The 18,611-nt window shown below is 41.3% G+C and overlaps 1 protein-coding gene across 3 annotated transcripts in view; it reads right to left on the bottom strand.

Annotated features, from left to right (window-relative positions):
• The window catches only part of PHACTR4 (phosphatase and actin regulator 4), a 162,586-nt gene that overhangs the window by 96,620 nt on the left and 47,355 nt on the right, over positions 1-18,611 (bottom strand). For all 3 annotated transcript variants that reach the window (XM_073666208.1, XM_073666209.1, XM_073666211.1), the window contains exon 2: positions 14,250-14,318. In XM_073666208.1, coding sequence (XP_073522309.1) covers positions 14,250-14,318 — 69 coding nt within the window. The remainder of the gene's footprint in view (positions 1-14,249; positions 14,319-18,611) is intronic.

The following is an 18,611-nucleotide window of genomic DNA, read 5'->3' as shown; positions in this document are numbered from 1 at the left end:
GGATGAGCAACTTTTCCCAAGCAAAACTAGGTGTCCATTCACGCAGTACATGCCTTCCAAACCAGATAAATATGGCCACAAATATTGGCTAGCTGTTGATAAGAGGAGCAAATATCTGGCAAATGGCTTCCCTTATCTAGGCAAAGATGACACGCCGTGCTGAGGACCGTTTAGCTGACCATGTGGTAATGAAGTTATTGGACCCGTTTTTGAAAAAAGGTCGCAATGTTACAACCGATAATTATTTTACTTCAGTAAAATTAGCTAAACAGCTAAAAAGCAAAGGAACAACCATCGTGGGAACACTGAACAAGATAAGGCGAGAAGTGCCTAAAGAAATAAAATCCATGAATGTACAACACTAAAGTGTTTAGAAATGAAGACAATTTTACACTTACAGTATATCAAGGAAAGCCCAACAAAAATGTTGTCATTTTGAGTTCCGTCCATCCAGATGTTGTTGTTGCGTCTGATTCCGCTAAAAAAACTCCAGAAACGGTAAAGTTTTACAATGAAACAAAATATGGAGTAGATGTAGTGGATCAGATGGCACGAAAATATACCACACGAACATGCACAAGGAGATGGCCTGTTCATGCATTTGAAAATGCCTTAGACTTTGCGGGTATAAATGCATGGATAATATTCAAGGAGATTACCCACCAAAAAATGTCACGCAAGGCATTTTTGCAAACGCTTGTGAGAGAGTTGAGTGGTCCTTATGTCACAGATAGGGAAAAGGGTTCCACGTCCCAAGTTTCTACATGCTCAGAAGTGATGGTTCAAACAAAATTTTGCCAGATCAAAGAAAAGTGCAAGAAAAATAGATCTGTCGGAAATTGTAAGACTTGTGGTAAGTCTTTGTGTGGGCAATGTACTGCCATAAATCAAAGGCAATGCCTAAAATGCGAAACACCAAATGTTTAGAAGGTGAATTCTGCGCCATATTTTCATTTTTATGCTCCTCCACCTACATTTTCTCTGCTTTTTGTTCTTCAGTTGTTGTTTATATGTGTGCACTTGAATAAAAAAAAATGTTTGAAAAACGTCTATTATAATTATTGTTATTTTCTGTAGAAAAATAAGAAAAGCAGAAAAAAAACAATCAAAAGCATTACTGTTGGATCTCACAATAATAATACATTACAAAAAATATAATTATTAATAAATAACCACAAATGAAACTCTAAAAATAAACGAAAACAAGCAAGGAGTCAAAATGACTCCTTTCAGTAGTTCTAGGCGGGGTCACGAGTCCAGTAGTCCTAGTGTTAATGGGTTCTCCTTTGCCTCTCTCGCTTTTAAAATACTTATCTTCTGTCAGTATTAACCCCTTAATTTTTCCCCTTGAGGTATTTATTCGTTTGTTCCTTTTTTACTGTAATTCTTGCTGTATTCCGCACCCCTTCTGGGGTGTGCTGGGGGTACGCACCTTTCTAGAATCTGCTCAGGTTGTCTCCATTACTGGGTAGATCTGGGAGATGCGAGTGGATTGGTGGAGAGCAGTCTGAGCAGGAGGATTTGGTGCTTATAAAGCTCATCGCACGGTCCAGTCAGCTGTTCGTCGTGTGAAGATGCAGCTGAAGCATCCCTCCACCCTCCCAATATCTAAAAAAAAATCTTTTTTTATGTGGAAAACACAGACCCTACACTTTTAGACCACAAGCTGAACAGATCTCAATTCAAGATTTTCGCATTAACACTGCTTATATAGTGGGTTTGTTATTTTTTCTAAGTATGATCCCATTGAGAGGCCAACTTGAACTTTGGTACAGATGTGGCCAGGAGCCACATGTGAATTTTTTGCAAATTTAATACATTTATTTTTCAGAAATGCATTTTGAAATTTTGCATTTGATTCCGCATGGGTAAAATAATAACTAAAGATACTCTTGTGACATATCTGTTAAAAGCCTGTACTGCTCTGAGTTGAATGGTGTCTATCCCATTTCCCGATCTTGTTTTTTGCCTGAGTTATGAGGAGAAACGTAAAGGCATGCAACACAGAAATTCACATTTTTTTCACAACTTTGAAAATTAATTAAAAAAAAATTAAAATTTATAGAATTTGTCTTTCTTCACATTTTGCATCTTCTAACAGTATTACCAAAGAACAAATTCTCAAAAGAATTAAAAATATAGTGGTAATATTCATTGGTTCACTTGACATGGAATGACCCTTTTTAGAACATAAAAACCAGCAGTGAGAATGCGAAAAACAATCCACAATACGGGGTTACCTCTCCACAGGGTAATAGACATGTGCAGTCCTCACTGGCTGCATTCAATAAAGAAGCACCTGCTTGTCTCAACCTGAGTGCCACCGTGCTGTGTGCTAGCCAAAAGAACAGCCATATAATTCAGCTTTTACTGCATTTCTTCCTTACATTGCTCCCATTGCCATGAACTACAGTAGGTTGCGAAAGTATTCTCAACCCTCCCCCCTTGGCATTTTTCATGTTTTACTACCTCACAACCTAGAATTTCATGTTTGTTTGTTTTTTTTTTTTAAAAAGTGAACATGCCTACAACTGGGTTTTCTTTTTGTGAAGCAAACAACAAATACAACTGAAAACTTCAGAGTGCATAACTATTCACACCCCTAAAGTCAATACTTTAGAGTCTTTTTGCGGCAATTGCAGCTCCAAGGTGCTTTGGATAAGTCTCTCTCAGCTTTCCATATCTTGCTAGTGGGATTTTTGCCCATTCCTCAAGGCAAAACTGCTCCAGGTCCTTCAAGTTAGATGGTTTCCTCTGGTGAACAGTAATCTCAATTGGATTAAGCTCTGGGCTTTGACTAGGCCACTCCAAAACATTAACGCATTTCCCCTTAAACCACTTGGGTGTTGCTTTAGCAGTATGCTTTGGGTCATTGCTTTGTTGGAAAGTGAACCTCCAGCCCTGTCTCAACTCACTGACACACAGGTTTTTCTCAAGAATATCCCTGTATTTCACATCATTTTCCCAGTCCCTGCTGCTGAAAAACATACCCACAACATTATGCTGCCATTACCATGTTTCACTGTGGGGTTGGTGGTCTTTGGGTGATGAGCTGTGCTGGTATGGCGCCAGACATAGCGTTTACCTTGGTGGCCAAAAAGTTCAATTTTGGTCTCATCTGATCACATCACCTTCCTCCATACATTTGTGGAGTCTCCCACATGCCTTTCGGCAAACTCAAAATGAGCCTCAGGCTTTTTTCTGCCCACTCTTCCATAAAGGCCACCTCTATGGAGTGTACAGCTTATTGTGGTCGTGTGGACAGATACACCAATCTCTGCTTGGGAACTATACAGCTCTTTCAGGGTTATCTTTGGTCTCTGTGCTGCCTCTCTAATTAATGCCCTCCTTGCTCAGGTTGATGATAATTGAATTTAATGGTGCTCCGGGGGATCATCAGAGATTTTTATAATATTATATATATATATATATATATATATATATATATATATATATATATATATATATATATATATATATATATATATATATATTCGAACCCTGACTGTACTTCAAACAAATCAGGAACAAAGCTGTTGAGATCTCCTTGGTCTTCATGGTGTTGTCTGGTTAGATTGCACACAGGTGGACTTCCTTTCACCAAGCATGTGACTTATCAAGGTAATTGCTTGCACCAGAATTTTTTAGGGGCTTCCTCGCTAAAGGGGTGAATACTTATGCACATGCCAATTTTTAGTTATTTGATCACATTAATTTCTGCGTATATTTTTCTCACTTCACTAACTTAGATTTAGTGATGATGTATCACACACAAATCAGATTACAAAAGTATTTAAACACAGGTTATAATGTAACAAAGTAGGTAAAAAAACAAGAGGGTGAATACTTTCGCAAGCCACTGTATAGGTGGAAATATTAGCGAAGAACAGGACAGCTCTGGTCACACTGCATGCTGCCCCGAAGAGAATAAGGGAGCTTGTCAAAACGTAGTGTCACAATTAAAGGGGTTGTCCACTACGAGGACAACCCTTCTCGATCTGAATGTTTGCCTCTGAAAATAAAAATACATACCCACCTCTCGTTCCAATGCAGTTCCATCGGTGTCAGCACTCATGTTCCCGGGGCTCACGTGTGGTTGTGGACACGTGAGCCATGCACCCAAATCACTGCTGGTGTAACTATCCCCACCTTAAGACGTATAAGTAATCAGGAGGAAGTCAGAGCTGCGGCTGGCCGCTCACTTCCACTTGATTACAAATATGTCTGAAGGTGGGAACAGTGACGCCAGTGGAGATTCGGTGCAGTGTCAACAACCGCACTTGAGCCCAGGGAATGCGAGTGCCAACACCACTGGAACGGCACCAGAATGGGAGGCGAGAATAGGCATTTTTATTTTCACAGGTGCAAACAAATCAAGAAGGGGTTGTTCTATTAGTGGGGACAACCTAAAATGCGTGGCTTATACTTGGCTATACATCCACAGTACCGATTGTGGCATCCAACATCCCACTATTAATCTCACAGGCACATTTTGAACCATCACTATAGATCACAGAATTTCATTGCAAGGCATGTGACATTATGCCAAGGGGGTTAATTTAGATTTCTCTGTAGAAGGAGGAAGAAAAAGTACAGTCATGAGAAGTCTCTTACCCCAAGACCTATAACATATAAATCGTTATTTAGGAAGAGACAAATGTTTGGTTAAGATCAAAAGCTGCTCTATGCTAGATGAGACATGCAATTTGTAGGAATGAAGGAGGAGGAAGAGAAGAAGGTATGGGAAGGACTCCAATTCCAGTCCTGCAAGTCTGGTCAATTACTTTTTGGGTTCTTTTCTATCCAGGAAGAAAAACTACCCATGGAGTAGAATACCGGCAGCTCAGGACATACTAGATGTTTAAAGCGAACAGGTCACCAGGTTTGACAGATATGAGATATGGCCACCACCTTTAAGCCCTCATATACAGCATTTTATTATGCTGTATATGAGGCGGTCCAGTCCAAGGGTTGTTGCTCGTCTTGGTCTGGTGCTTCCCTTCTTCCTGTGATGCAATCTTCCTCCTTGCTCCGTATGGATGATACGTCCCTACGTCATCCACACAAATCTCCCAGGCATCGCGCTCCTGGGCAGGCATACTTCTCTGCCCTCACTAGGGCAGAGTAAAGTACTGCAGTGCACATGCGCAGGGATTCTGTCCTTTCCTGGCGCCAGCAGTAAATGGTCCCCGTAATGCTTCCAGAAATCATTGTCTGTGAACATAGGTCACTGTGCAATCCACAAATGTAAGTTAAAGCTCTATCATGCAAAGCACATGCCCACGAGTTTTTGATGCTGCGTATTTTTGCTGTGTCAAAATCAGTGTCCACAGTTCCAGCAAATTGGATGGGATTTATAGAGTGCTTTTGCCCACTGTGGGGTTTTTTTTCACCCGGAGTAAACCGACCTGCGGTGTGTGTTTCATATCCACACCATGTCAATTTCTCTTGCGGGTACGCAGCGTTTTAGGTGCGGATTTTTCCCATAGACTTGCATTAGATGCAGAAAATCTACAGCTAAATCACACATACATTTTTAGTCCATTTCCGCAGCGGAAATGAATCCGAACGCATGCAATCCGTCAAAGCCAAATACCAGGAAGTATCAAACACAAAAGCGGCTTCATTTAAAACATGACATAAGAAGAGACAAAAAACGCAGCGTCAGACACACTAAAAACGCAATGAAAAAAAGCTAATTACCTAATCTGCAACGTCAAAAACTCACCAAAAGCTCGTCATGAGAAAGTACCCTAAATCTCATCATGAGTGTTTTGCTGGGCCAAAAACCTTATATTCATTGATTTCACTGCTACAGTATATGTTAAAAGAGCCTCGTCTAGAACTGCACTGATAACTACAGACCTGTCTCTAAGCTGCTCATCTGCTTGGTCTACTGTCTGCTATTACGCCATCTCTCAGATAACTCTTCTTGTCACTCTTTCCATTCTAGGAATACTGCATTTAGTAATCTCTGTAATGATCTACTAACAGCTAACTCTAATGGTCACTACTATCTGTGGATTCTCCTTAATTTCTGCAGCATTTGACACTGTGGATCACCAGCATCTCCTCACTATGCTCCACTCTATTGGCATTAAAGAAACTGCTTTCTTAGTTCTCCTCCTACCCCCAATGATTGCTCCTTCACTTTGTCTTTCATTTCTCTAACTTTCCCCTTACTATTGGGGTTCGTCAAGGCTCAGTCCGAGCCAGGGCTGTGGAGTCGGAGTCCATTTTGGTGCAGTCGGAGTCGGTATAAAATGGACAGACTCAGACTCCTAAAATATATTGTAAATTGGGTACAGTAGTTCAATGTAGTTTGTGGGGAATATTTTTTCATAAGAATTTGGGAAAGTTATGAAATGTCCTATAAATGTCTGTCATATTCCTGATCTAAGGGTCTAGACTTTTAGCTGAGATGAATCTGTGCTGCAGTTTATGCACAGGATAAGTAGTGAAGTTCCTCCTCTACAGATAAGGGTAACAAACACACGGGGAAGGAATGCCTGCACTCATCTCAGAACTGCTGGAATGAACCGGAAAGCAGGATTAAGGTAAGTACTTCTTAAAGCATATCTAAACTTTCAATAAACTATGCATAAATTCATAGTCCAGTATATGTTGTCTCTATATGCTTGATATATTAGTTTATTTTTCCTCTTAGCTCATAAATATATATATTTTATGTTCTATCTAAATGGCTTGATTATTGTATCATAATAATGAATAAAAGTGTGATGTTACCATTTTACTATGGTAAATTTATCACTTAAACATGAGCCATGTATGAGAGAGTGAGTTGTGGAGTCAGAGTCATGGAAATTGAGGAGTCAGAGTCGGAGTTTTAGCTTACAGACACCACAGCCCTGGTCCGAGCCCCCTCCTCTTTTCTCTATATGCTGCCCCTATTGGATAAACCGCTATCAGATTTGATTTCCAGTACCAACTCTATGCTGATGACAACCAATTATGCACATCTTCTCCTGACGTCACCCCCACCTTAATACAAAATACCAGAGATAATCTGTCTGCTGTTTCTAACACTTTGTCCTCTCTCTATCTGAAATGGAATCTCTACAAAACTGAACTTCTCATGTTTCCGCTCTCTACCCAATATTGTAATTGCCTTGGATGTTTCACCCATAACTCCCAAGCAGCATACTCACTGTCTTGGGGTAATATTTAACACAGAAAGTTCCTTTATTCTTTACATCCAATCGTTCACTCATGTTATCTGCATCTTAAAAACATCTCCAGAATTCAATCTTTTCTCACCTAAAACTGCAAAAACTCTGTCGCTCTTATTCATTTTCGTTTGGACTACTGCAACTCTCCACTGATCGGTCTCCCTCTTACCAAACCACCTCCTCTCCAATCCATCCTGAATGTGGCAACCATGGTCGTATTTCTCTCAAGCCGTTTCACCAATGCCTCCACCTTGTGCCATTCATTACACTGGTTGCCCATTCGCTACAGAATAGAATATAAACTTCTCTTTCTCACACAGAGCTCTCCACACTTCTGCACCACCTATATCTTCTCTTTCATCTCTATCACCCTACCAGTGCTCTCCGTTCTGCAACTGCTCTAAGACTAAAGGCCCCGTCACACTAAGCGATGCAGCTGCGATCCCGACAACGATCTGACCTGTCAGGGATCGTTGCTGCGTCACTATGTGGTCGCTGGTGAGCTGTCAAACAGGCAGGCTCACCAGCGATCAGGGGAGCAGCGATATCGTGGAAAGAATCGTTCCACGATGTCCTGCTCCCGGTTACCAGCCTGCTGCTGAAGCAGGAGCAGGCTGGTAACCATGATAAACATCGGGTTACTAAGTGCGCGTGTGCCCCTAGTAACCTGCTGTTTACCATGGATACCACTCTGCTACCGTGCGCGGGAGGTTACCGTTCACCTTAGCAGAGTCGTATCCATGATAAACATCGGGTTACTAGGGGCATACGCGCACTTAGTAACCCGATGTTTATCATGGATATGACTCTGCTAAGGTGAGCGGTAACCTCCCGCGCACCGTAGCAGAGTGGTATCCATGGTAAACAACGGGTTACTAAGTGCGCGCGTGCCCCTAGTAACCCGATGTTTACCATGGATACCAGCCTGATCGTTGGTCCCGCTGGTCACACACAGCGATATGTGCCGGCCAGCAGGAGGCCAACGACCAAAAAATGGTCCAGGACACTTTGCAGCGATCTCACAGCAGGGGCCTGATCGTTGCAAAGTGTCACACATAGCGACATCGCTGGTGAGGTCGCTGTTGCGTCACCAAAACCGTGACTCAGCAGCGATCTCGCTAGCGATATCGCTATGTGAGACGGGGGCTTAACAGCCTCCATTATCCGAACCTCATATCTGTCTCGAAGGCTATTCTCTGGAATGCACTACCTGGACGATCCAATTAATACCTAGCCCCCATATTTTTAAACGACCCTTAAAACACACATCTCTTAAGATAAGCCTATCACCTCACTTGACTAATGTAACACTTTCCTGTTGTTCCCGCTTTCTAATTTTTTCTCAGAATCTGGTTTCTCCCATTCATTTGTCTCCACATCCTCCATGCATCCAATAGAACTTGGTAACCAACTGTTCTTGTACACTGACTGATGACTGGCTCAAACAGCTTATTTGAAATGCCCTATTTCTTATAAAGATGGCTGGACCATAAATCCTATTGTATGAGACATAACTATATGGCTTAAGTTTGCTATTTTCAAACTTTTCTCCAAATTTCTGAGATTTTCACAAATGCAAAAAAAAAAAAAAAAATCGTCCTAAATTCACTACTAAGTACAATATATGCCATGAAAAAATCTCAGAATCACTGGGATACGTTGAAACGTTTCAGAGTTATTTCCTCATAAAATGACACTGGTCAGAATTGTAAAATTTGGCCTAGGGGGAAAGGAGATAAAGCGTCATGTAACACATCACAGAACACACAAAGCCCAAAGATGATGTAATTGACCCCACTCCAATTCGGTTTGAAATTAAGCAAATTATCACTTGGCTTATGTAGGTAATTGGCCCCAAGACACTTCAGAATTGAAGGGAATCTGTGATCACATGTGGCCTAGCTAAACTATTAATATGGGCATACAGGTTATAGACTGCTGAAAAGGGTGATATCTCATATCAGATGTCTTGTTGTTGATAAATCTTTTATCACTTTATATAAATGACCTCTTCCAGGCTATGGGGAGGACTGCCCAGAAGATAATGCTGCCTCCGCAATACATCTCCACATATCTTGCCTCCCGTCAGTGTCACTCTGTCCCTGTGACGTCAGCCGCTTGAGAGGAAATCTTGAGTGTGTGCATTATGTTCTCTTCTTTTTTCCGCAGTCTTGAGGCCTTCTATGGGCATAGGTATCAAGCGCCTTTCCTAGTGTTCTCCAGTGCGCGTGTCTAATCACGCTGGGACCACTGGGAAATGCATCTACACCTATAGAAGGGCTGAAAACTGCGACGGAGAGAAGGGAACAGTAATGTGCACAGGCAAGATTTCCTCTCAAGCAGCCGGCGTCACAGGGACACAGAGTAAGGCTGATGAGAGGCGGGATATATGGAGATGAAGTGTGGAGGCAGAGTCATCTTCAACGTCCTGCTCATAGCCTGGAAAAGGTCATTTACATTCAGGGATAAAATATATATTAATAGTTTAGATAAAGGAAATCTGTCACCACATTTGACTTAAATAGCAATTGCCTCTGAGATTTCTAGTGTAATGGAGGAGGAAAAAACAGAATAAGGAGTGTTTCTGTTGCAGAAAACAAGCATCACAGTCCAGAAATGGAACAATAAATCTTTTTTTTTTTTTTTTTTTTTTAAAGGCCATATGATTATGACCTGACAAAGACCATAGTCCATTGCTTAAAGGAAATTTCTGGTCTAGAATGACAAACCTGCAGTCACTCTGTGTGACTGAAGACTTGTGAATCCATCCAGCGCACAGACTGCACTCTGAGGATTCGCCGGTGTCTGAGCAGGGAACGGCGATATACCTACTTCTGGCCAGAACCCGTCTAGTGGGTGCGGCCTCACTCAATACACTTGTACTGAGCGAGGCTGTGCCCACTAGACTAGACAGAGCGTAGCCTAGCTCAACAGAAGTATACTGAGCAAGGCTGCACCCATTAGACAAGTGCTGCCCGGAAGCATGCATATCGCAGTGCATGTGCGGTGAGGAGTCACAAGTCTGCAGTCACACAGTGTGACTGCAGACTTCTCATTCTAGACCGGACAATCCCTTTAAAACAAGTCACCTTCCAATAAACTTGCTGTACTGTACCTCTAAATTCTGATCTTGAACAGAGGCAGGTCTGTGGAGTCTGAGTCGGAGTCGTGGAGTCGGTGCCCATTTTGGTGGAGTCGGAATAAAATGGACCGACTCCGAAAATATATAATAAATTGGGTACAGTAGTTCAATGCAGTTTGTGGGGAATATTTTTCATAAGAATTTGGGAAAGTTATGAAATGTCCTATAAATGTCTGTCCTATTCCTGATCTAAGGGTCTAGACTTTTAGCTGAGAAAAATGTGACCTACCGTAAATTTATCACTTAAACATGAGCCATGTATGAGGGAGTCGGAGTCATGGAAACTGAGGAGTCTGAGTCAAAGGTTTGGCTTACCGACTCCACAGCCCTGAACAGAGGTGCTACTTACCCTGTGTTTTAGCTCCTTAACTAAACTGTATACATCTGCTTTTTACCCCCAGACCATGTACAACAGCTACCAATTCTGTTACATCTCTGCAAGAAGAGCATATTTCTTACCAACTTGATCTGTCTCATACAATTTATCCCATGGGTCTCTTTAGTGTGGAGCATCGTTAATGTTCTCTCTTTGCAGTTCTCTTGTGAGCCCCACAACTGTGAATGAACTACTATTGTTTCTAGAGGTTTCTATTTCACAATTGTACAATCACACTTGACTTGTTAGGATACACACTTTTTTTTTTTTTTTATGTTTTCTAGGGAACTACAGCTACAGGCAAGTGTTAGCTGCATAACAAAACCAGCACTCACCGTGTATGGAGCGGAGCAAACGCCTGTGTCTTCTCCATACATTGGGACTAGACATGTGACATGTCAGAAAGGGGTTAAACTTGCAGGGGTAGGGAACTTTATTTCTGCCAAAGGCTATTTGGATATCCATACTATCTTTCGGGGGCCGTACAAATTGTACTCTAACTCCTCCTACAAAGCACATCCTGATGCCAGGACAGAATCTTTCATTGCACATGCCTCAGAGTTCAGTAGTGAACACTGTGTGTGCATGCTCATAGAGCAAGAAGAAATTCAAGGGCCGGCAGTCGTCAAAATACAGCTGACTGCCCAAGCAATGTGATCCCCCGAAAATCTGCCCGGGGGCTGGAAAAAAAAAGTCAGAGGGGGCCGTAAATGCCAGCGTGCTTGAGGTTCCCCACTGCTGTTTAAAGCATAGTTGGACAAAATCCTGTCACTGTAGTACTGGCAACTAGCTATTTCTCCATCTGTTCTTCATGTATTTATTGGTGAAAATCTTCCATTTGGGGGATTTACACAGTGACTGATGCATCCAGCTTCATCTCTCTCTGCAGAAGTCAAAGCCTCTGACGTGTGTAGGAGAAAGCGCATAACATAGAATGGCACTGACTCAGTGCCCCTCCTACATTGGTCTTTATGGGTGATCAATGTTATCTGAACACATCAGTACACAATTTGTAAATATGCATTTTTCAATCTCTTTGATTATTTACACTAGACAGTTATCAATAACACGTATGCAAAATTTGGGTTTATGAAAATGGTTTCAAATTCATTGACTGATCTTTGTTTTCTTATGCCCAGATTTAAAAAACACACTTCTATTTTTAACCATGACGTATGGAGTTTGCACAAAACACATGTGAAATTAAGTACAAGCAAGATGAAGAAAAATCTTTATTGGAGCCAAAAAATGTGCACAATATTTTATACAAAAATGTATTGAATATTCATTTTGCAACTTTATTGGAAATTAATTATTGGACATATTCCTTCTCTCTTCAAATCTTCTGTTGATACCTTTTCTCTTATAGAAGGCCTGCAAATCTTCTCTGAAGCATCCAGCAGTAGACCCTCATCATGATCACTTTTCAACTACCTTGGTATTGTCGCTCCATCTACTTGATATAATGATTAAGTCTCTTTGCTCTTCGCTAACAGCACCAATGTTTTCAGGAAAGTAGTCCAAATGGGAATGTAAAAAATGTAACTTAAAATTCGTCAAACAACCCAAGGCTTTGAAGCATTTCAGCATATTTTCCACAATGGACTTAAATTTTGGATCTTTGTTGTTGCCTAGAAATCTCTTCACAACTTCTTTAAAAGAATCCCAAGCCCTTTTCTCAACAGCTTTCATTTTGGTTTTGAACACGTTGTCCTTTATGAGTTTCCGAATATCCAGACCCACAAAAATGCCTTCCTTCACTTTTGATTTGGACAGTCCCTGAAACTTGGTAGAGCTTTCACAAACTGCTTCATCAGTCCAAGCTTAATGTGGAGTGGTGGCAGGAGAACTTTAATGGGTTCAACTAAACATTCCGAAACTAATGTTCTTGATTCCAGGTTGCAAAGAAGTTCTCCGTTGGCCAACTTTTTTGGCTCCAGCGATGTGTCCCATTCACACAAAAAGCATGGGTACTTTGTGTATCTTGCTTGCTACCCAAGTAGCAAAGAGAGAACTTTCAGATGACCACATATTGACCATTCTTGATCCTCTTAGCCAAGTTTCTTGAGTGTAAAGTCTAAATTCTCATAGCTTTCCTTCAAGTGCAGCTTTCAGACTCTTTTTTGGATGAATCAAAAAAAAAAAGTCTACACGTTTACATTGTTCTCAATGTTCTTCCATCAGCCCAGGAATACAGTACGGCACCATCTTGAGAAAAGTATGGAAGGAATTCCTTTTTTCTGTATCAAGAAAAAACATTTCTAACCAATCTAAGTGAACCCAAAATCATCCACCAAAGGTCACACAGGGGGTTAAGTATGGTGCAAGAAAAAGCCTATGGAGTCAATGTTTGTGAAAAAACTGTATGCGATGGCATTTTTTTTTTTAAATATTTTTACTGAATTCAGCAATCGAAAGTATATAAAAATCATTCTTACTTTTGAAAACAATTTTACCTGTGAATTAGTGTCATGACCAATATAATGAAAAATTGCATTGAAAGTGTCACTATTAATTTCTAACGACTGTTAGGCTATGTGCCCACGATGCAGAAATGCTCTGGATTTTTCCTGAGCGTTTCTGCATCTCCCTGGCAGAAAAAAACGCATGTGGATTGTACATGCGTTTTTCCTGCCAGGGACATGCGGATGTGAAGCGTTCTTCACATGCATTTCTGCATGCGGGTTGACAAGCGCTTTCCAAGCAATTTTAGCATCACTTGGAAAGTGCTTGTCAACTTGGTCCCACTATATAAATCCATGCAAACGGCATGGATTTATATAGTGTGAACTTAAAGAATGGTTAAAAATAAAAAAATTAATCTATACTTACCTTCTGATGGCCCCTGCAGTCTTGCTTCGCTCCGTTCTCCCTTGTCGGCAGTTCGCGGTAAAATGCACTGAAGGACCTGCCGTCACGACTATGACGTCAGCGCAGGTCCTTCAGTCCACCGCGATCTGCCGGCATGGGAGGACGAGCGCAGCGGGGGCCGTCAGAAGGTAAATATAACATTTATTTTTTATTTTATTCTTTTTTTCACAGGTTCTATGGTACCCGGGTCCGGAGGAGAGTCTCCTGTCCTCTAGACCCGGGTACCATCTGCACATTGAAATGCGTGGAATCTGCATCTACATATGCAGTGATGCGTAATCCATGCGATCTAATGCAAGTCAAAGGCGGCGAAAACGCAGCACTTCCGCAAAATAATTGGTAGTGCTGCGTTTTTTCTGCAATGATAATCCGCAGCAGAAATTTCCGCAGCATGTGCACAGCACATGCGGATTATCATTGGGGAACATGGCAGGCCTTCTACCATGCGTTTTTTAAGCGTTTCGGCAGGGTTTTTGCCGCTATGGAAACGCTTAAAAAACGCACCGTGGGCACACAGCCTCAGGGCAATACAGTTTACATTTGTTTCAAAGTTTATTTTTATCACAAATGGGAAAAAGACACAAACAGTTGTGAACAGAGCTTGAGCTCTTTACTATAAACACAGCCAGGCTGTCTGTAATACAGTTATCAAACATGCTCTACAACTTACCGCTCCTGTCGTCCATTACAGGGGCGCGAGGGGGGCAGGTGATCTCAGCAGAACTGCTCTTTTGTGCTTCTGGAAGTGGGGAAAAAAATGTCAGCGAACAATGCAATTCAATGCATACACAGATTCACAAAGGTAAAAACTGATCCTTCTGAGTAAAAGGGATACGTCGCTAAACAAACATTTAATTAACAAAAAAAATAACATGGCAAACTACGAGAATCTTTAAAAGTTTTAAATTATAGAGGACCTGTCCCTTGCTAAAAAAATTTTTAGTTAAATGGCTTTTTATAAATCCCCGAGCTCACCTGATTCCACCGCTTTTTTCCATTTGGCGCAGCGTTGCTCCATTGCAGACATTCACAATTTTTTGTATTTGCAGAATATGTGAAATCTCTGCTTGCAAACTAACTGGCGTTTCTTCAGAGTCTTCTCTGGTGGCGTTTGTTTCCCCCATCCCAGTTACTGACAATCACAGCTCGGCAGCCGATCTAGACGTCAAACAGTCTCAGACACAGCTGAGCTTTGATTGGCAGCATTTGAGAAGGGAAAATGGAAGAGTACACCACAAGAACTCTGAGGGTTTGTGCCCACGGGCAGGAGCCGCAGAGGGATTGACGCTGTGTGTCTATGCAGCATCACACCCGCAGCGCCCAGATGTTACAGCATAGTGGATGGGATTTCTAGAAATCCCATGTCCACTATGCATCTCAGTGCTCCTGCTTATCACCTGCGGAAAACTGACATGGGGTGCGTCTTTCAGACAAGCAGCATGTCAATTTCTCTTGCGGGTCCGCTAGTAAACTTTCTCCATAGATTAACATCTATGAGGAAAATCCACACTAATCTATACGGCTGACTTGTGCCCGCAACAGCCGCGGGTGGAATCGTAAACCACCCGCAGCTGTTAATCTCTGGCAGAGGCACTTAACTCGTGCAAACCGGATGTGCGTCACTTACCCCGCCCATCGGTGACGCAGTCACATGTTCGTGGGTCACCGATGGGTAGACATGACAAACCGAGGTCTGCAGGAGACCCCTGTGGTTGTCACTGCCAGATTGCTATGAGCGCCACCCAGTGGTCGGCACTCATAGCAAGTGAGCAAATCTGCTACACAGGCGATCTGCTCATCGCCTGTGTGTAACAGAAGAGATCTGACAAGTGTTGCTTCTAGTCTCCCATGGAGACTATTGAAGCAAGCAAAAAAAATATTTTAAAAAAAATATTAAAGACAAAAAAATTATATAATATATACATACATATACAGTTTAAAATCACTCAACTTTCACCGAATTAAAAAAACAACAAAAAAAAACAAAACACATATTTGGTATCGCCGCGTTCAGAATTGCCCGATTAATATAAAAAAATTAATCCGCAACATTGCAATAAAATTCAATAACAGGTGATCAAAACATCGGATCTACCCGAAAATGGTATCAATAAAAACGTCAGCTTGGCGCGCAACCCCAGATCCCGAAAAATTGTGACGCTACGGTTCTCAGAAAATGGCACCATTTTTAAAAAAAAAATATTATATATATATATATATATATATATATATATATATATATATATATATATATATATATATATATATATATATATATATATATATATATCAAACTTTGGATTTTTTTTTTCGCCACTTAAATAAAAAAGAACCTATACATGTTTGGTGTCTACGAACTCGTAATGACCTGGAAAATAATAATGGCAGGTCAGTTTTAGCATTCAATGAACGTGGTAAAGAAAAAAAAAAAAAACAACTGCGGAATTGCACTTTTTTTTTAAAAATTCACCGCACGTGGAATTTTTTCCCCGTTTCCCAGCACACGATATGGTAAAACCAGTAATGTTGTTTAAAAGCACAACTTGTCCCCAAAAAAATAAGCCCTCACATGGCCATATTGATCTTTAAATAAATAAATTATGGCTCTGGGAAGAAGGGGAGAAAAAAATCGGAAATGCAAAAACGGAAAATGTTCTGGTCATAAAGGGGTTAAAGTGTTGTTTTAATTTCCTAAATCGTTAGAATATGTAAAAATATGTAACTTTGTAATATACAAGTGATTCTCACTAAATTAGAATATCATCAAAAAGTTAATTTATTTCAGCTCTTCAATACAAAAAGTGAAATTCATTACAGAGTCATTACAAACAGAGTGATTTATTTCAAGTGTTTATTTCTGTTAATGTTGATGAGTTTTGCTTTCAGACAATAAAAACACAAAAGTAATCTCCGTAAATTAGAATAATTAACAAAAAACACCTGCAAAGGCTTCCTAAGCATTTAAAAAGGTCCCTTAGTCTGTTTCTGTAGGCTCCACAATCATGGGGAACACTGCTGACTTGACATATGTCCAGAAGGCAGTCATTGACACACTCCACAAGGAGGGTAAGCCACTGCTAAAGAAGCTGGCTGGTCACAGAGTGCTGTATCCAAGCATATTAATGGAAAGTTGAGTGGAAGGATTTGAGGTCACCATTTTGTATCCTTATTCTCAGGCCATAACCATGAAAGGTTCTTAAACACAGGAAAAAAGTGTGAATGAAATACTCAAGCTTCTCTTTTCAATCTACTATTTTGACTAACTTTATGATTAGTTTTTTTTTTCATCCCCTTCAAATTTTTCCTAAACAGCTGCCACTTGTATAAAATAGCAAAAAAAGTAATACTAATCTTTCCAATCACCTGCTGCTCCAATGTCAATGCTTTCCCTGGTCTCCTGCAGTTTTCTGCTTACCAGGCTCTAGTGATGATGTGGCAAGTCCACACATGACCACTGCAGCCAATCATTGGCTATAGTGGTGACATGTCGACAGAATTATTTACCGGTAATGGGATTTTCCAGAGCCTGTGACAGCACCCAAAGAGAAGGGGGATCCACCCTTCAAGGACAAGAAATCTTCAGAATAAAAGGGTGGAGCTTCTCCAATGCATCCGTTTTACAGAGAACGAGAGAACACCACCAATAAACAACATTGTTTATACACCACATGAACCCATCACCATGAATTAAACAAAGTGACTACCCATTGTCATTGACTAGAGGGAATTTAAGGGTGCTGTCATGGGTTCTGGAAAATACCATTACCGGTAAGTTGTTTTTTGTTTGTTTTTTAAATCAGCCATGACAGCACCCACAGAGATTAAAAGAGATGAAACCTAGGGTGGGATCAAAGCTTGTAGAACCCTTCGCCCAAAGGAAAGATCAGCAGAAGACCCCAAATTCAGTCTATAGTTGTCACACAGGGTGTGGGAAAGACTTAGTACAACACAGAGGGAAAGGGAGCCCAGAAATTAGGGAAAGGGGGGAGTGGAGACTTCCTAGTCTGGTCTAGTGTCACCCTGTCTCAACTACTGTCCCTATATTGGCTCTTCACCAATCACCGCATGCGTTCCTCACCTTGACTTTCCCTGGCGTATGGCTAAGGCTAGGGAAGGGGGGAGATGAGCACTAGTCGATTGCCACTAAACTCTATAGACAACAAGGGTAGACAAACAGGGGTGATTGCTTAGCTTTAGACAACTCTAGCCAAATGCGCACACGGCCTCAAGCTCCAGAGAGGACTAACTACTGCTCTCGCTAAAGCCTCACAAGTAGTAATGAATATCACCGGCACCTCTTTCTCAGACACATCAGGTATTTAAACACTCAGGCCAGGGAGCTAATTAGCTAGAGGGAGGTAGCCGCTGGGTCCTACAGACAGCCGGCCTCTAAGAAGATGTCTGTAATGCCAAACGTAGAGATCTCCTGCAACCAACTGCAGAGGGCGACTGTCACCTCTGACACACCAGTGACAACAGTGCTTATAGAAGGCACAAGGTAAGGACCACGTTGCTGCCTTACATATTCGCTCGATGGAGAAATCTGCTTTCTCTGTCCAGGAGTTTGAAATATCTTTAGTAGAATGAGTCTTCAAGTCTCATGGGAACTTCCGTGTCACTTGTGAGTAAGCCAACTCAAATAGCCGCATTAATCCACCTAGCTAGTGTGCTTCTAGAGGCCTTAAGACCCTTTCTAGTACCGTGAAAGGAAATTAAAAGTGAATGACGTCTTCTCCAGGCTTCTATGGCAGAGATATATCATACAAGACTTCTACCATGCAAGTATGGTATTGTTGTTCTTTTGAATTCCTAGGATTAGAACAGAAGGAAGGGAGCAGAAATTTCCTGACTCTTATGGAACTTAGAGGCCACCTTGGAAAGGTAGGCCGGATCTGGCTTCAAAATTACCCAGACTTAAGATTTATGTAAATGGAGGATTAACGGATAAGGCTTGAATATCAGTTACTCTATGTGTCTAAGTCAGGGCCACTAAAATGATCATTTTAAGAATACAAACCTTAAATTGGTGCTG

Source organism: Phyllobates terribilis, unplaced genomic scaffold (genome assembly GCF_046119375.1).
Source record: "Phyllobates terribilis strain yellow unplaced genomic scaffold, ASM4611937v1 Scaffold_2__4_contigs__length_985480577, whole genome shotgun sequence".
Lineage (NCBI taxonomy): Eukaryota > Metazoa > Chordata > Amphibia > Anura > Dendrobatidae > Phyllobates > Phyllobates terribilis.
This window is presented reverse-complemented; position numbering and strand designations above follow the sequence as displayed.